The 2281-nt window shown below is 36.4% G+C and overlaps 1 protein-coding gene across 1 annotated transcript in view; it reads right to left on the bottom strand.

The window, feature by feature from the left end:
- Positions 1 to 1880: 1880 nt before the first annotated feature.
- Positions 1881 to 2281, bottom strand: part of LOC106525255 (leucine-rich repeat-containing protein 70) — a gene marked incomplete at its 3' end in the record, with an annotated part of 7041 nt that continues 6640 nt past the window's right edge. Inside the window, 1 exon segment of the mRNA XM_014019415.1 lies at positions 1881 to 2043. Coding sequence (XP_013874869.1) covers positions 1881 to 2043 — 163 coding nt within the window.

Genomic DNA, 2281 nt, shown 5'->3' with positions numbered 1-2281 from the left:
CATCAAGGGTTATTTAAATCCCACATGGGCAAAATATAGCTCAAGTGCTGGAAGTGATTCCTTGACCATCTCCATCTGGCCCCCAACATCAAGTAAGGGTCCCCGCAGTACAGAGGGTGAGTTTCTTGGTTTGTGGGCAGAGTTTGTCCTAACCGTGCTTAATGGTTAAAATATAGTTGCTTTCTGGTCATTTCGATTGAGCTACACGACAGTTGCCCTTGGCTTCTAATCTGGGGAAAACAGCATTTTCCATTTTCTATTTCTTTGACAGATCCTGAATTAACAGAAGTTAAGAGAAACAGAAAATTGAAAATGCTGTTTCCAATCCAATGTCTTGAACAAACTCCTCCCACACAACAAGAAATTCCCACTTACTGACTGCAGAGACTCCCTTCTCCTAAACATGCTCAAATTTAAAGCTGCCTAAATTACTAAAATCCAGCGTTTTACCAATAAATTTTGAGGTGGAAACCAAAAGTCCACAGAACCTGGTTGTTTTACAGCAGAGCGTCAATGGTGGTGTGAGATGGGCATAATTAATTTGGACTTAAAAAAAAGTTGCCTCTGTACTTCTGTCTATTGTACACTACTGGAAGAATTTTAATAAAACATTTAGGAAGTATTCATTGGATGTACATCTGCAACTGTTGGATCACAGATGGCCAACTGGCATTAAAAAAAACACAAAAATATCTATAATTCAGTCGGTTTAGCAAAAATTCATCTATAATTTGTCGTGGTAGTAGGTGAGATGAATCTCCAATCGCACAAAATCTTTTAAAAAATTTTGCTGTAAACCATTTTGAGTCAAATATGTTTGCAAAAATATTTCATGAAGTGCTGGATGGATTTAATGAAAATTTCTGCAAATAGTCAGTTACAGAGGTAGAATTTAATGGCTAACTTTTGATTTTCAAGATAACTGTCGCAGTACACACATAAAATGGCTCAAATTCAAAGTAAGTTTTTCCAATTGTGTTCTGTTAATTTTCTTAGTGTTGTAACAAAGGCATTCATATCTACTCATAATGTTACTTATTGCACAAGAGATTTTCTTAAWATTATATCATTAACTTGTGGTGCTGGTCCAAAAACCAAATACAGCAGATAAAATAAGCATTGAAAACGTCCCCATTTTTATCAGTAAATATATTACTAGAGGTGCTAATGACGTGAAATTTTCACCAGTTGTCGGTAACAACCCAGGTGTATACATACAAAGAAATCAAACCATAAATGTCTAGAAATGAAGTTATTTGAAATAATGTGATTTATTGAGCTGGAATTGTGAAAGAGTGGTTCAGGGAGCATGAGACATCATTTCACACATGGATTGGCTCCACAGAGTCCACTGAGAATCTTTGGGATGTGCTGGAGAAGGCTTTGCTCAGCGGTCAGACTCTACCATCACTGATGCTAGATCTTGGAGAAAACTTAACACAACACTGGAAGGAAATAAATCTTGTGACGCTGCAGAAGCTTATCAAAACAATGCCACAGCTAATGCATGCCGTAATCAAAGCTAAAGGCGGTCCAACAAAATATTTAGGTGTGTGACTTTTTTTAAATTTTTTTATTTATTGGTGGCATCTTTTATTTTGGCCAGGCAGTGTATGTGTTCCTTCACAGAATCTGGAAGCTTGACACCCAAAATCAACTGTGATGTTGACTGTTTGGGCCAAGACTGCAGTTGTCCATAATGTAAATGCAGTACCACACTAACACAGGAGCTTTTTCCTGGTCTTTTTATAGACCCCCAACTGAAATATTCAAATGTGAAAAAGAAAGGATTTAAAAACAGGATATGTCTACTTTAAGTTGGGGGTACATTAGCTGCCAGACAGAAGATATTTACTTTCACAATAAGATATTAAATTTACCTGATAACTGAATGTGTGTTGCCGTTGTATGTAGGCTGATGAAGGTCTTAAATTTGAGATGGTGCAGGTTGTTTTCTTCCAGGCTGAGAACTGCCAGACTATAGAGTGGAGCCAGAGAATCAGGGTCTATATGGGAGATGTTGTTGTTGTTCAGCTGGAGCACCTAAACAGAACCAGAACATTCATTAACTTGATACAGTTTACAGATATGAAGGAAATTTTGTAAATGATCAACTGAATGTTAGATCCACTCTTGTATTTTATACTTTCTGATCATTGCAGCCTTAAGTTCAAAAAGACAATTAAAGTTCTTGACAGACAACCTTAAAATGGATATTATGTATATTGCGGGAGAAATAAGTATTGAACACGTCAACATTTTTCTCAGTAAATATATTACT

This window comes from Austrofundulus limnaeus, unplaced genomic scaffold (assembly GCF_001266775.1).
Source record: "Austrofundulus limnaeus strain Quisiro unplaced genomic scaffold, Austrofundulus_limnaeus-1.0 Scaffold220, whole genome shotgun sequence".
Taxonomy (NCBI): domain Eukaryota; kingdom Metazoa; phylum Chordata; class Actinopteri; order Cyprinodontiformes; family Rivulidae; genus Austrofundulus; species Austrofundulus limnaeus.
The sequence above is the reverse complement of the archived record's forward strand: the minus strand, read 5'-3'. Positions and strand labels throughout refer to the sequence as shown.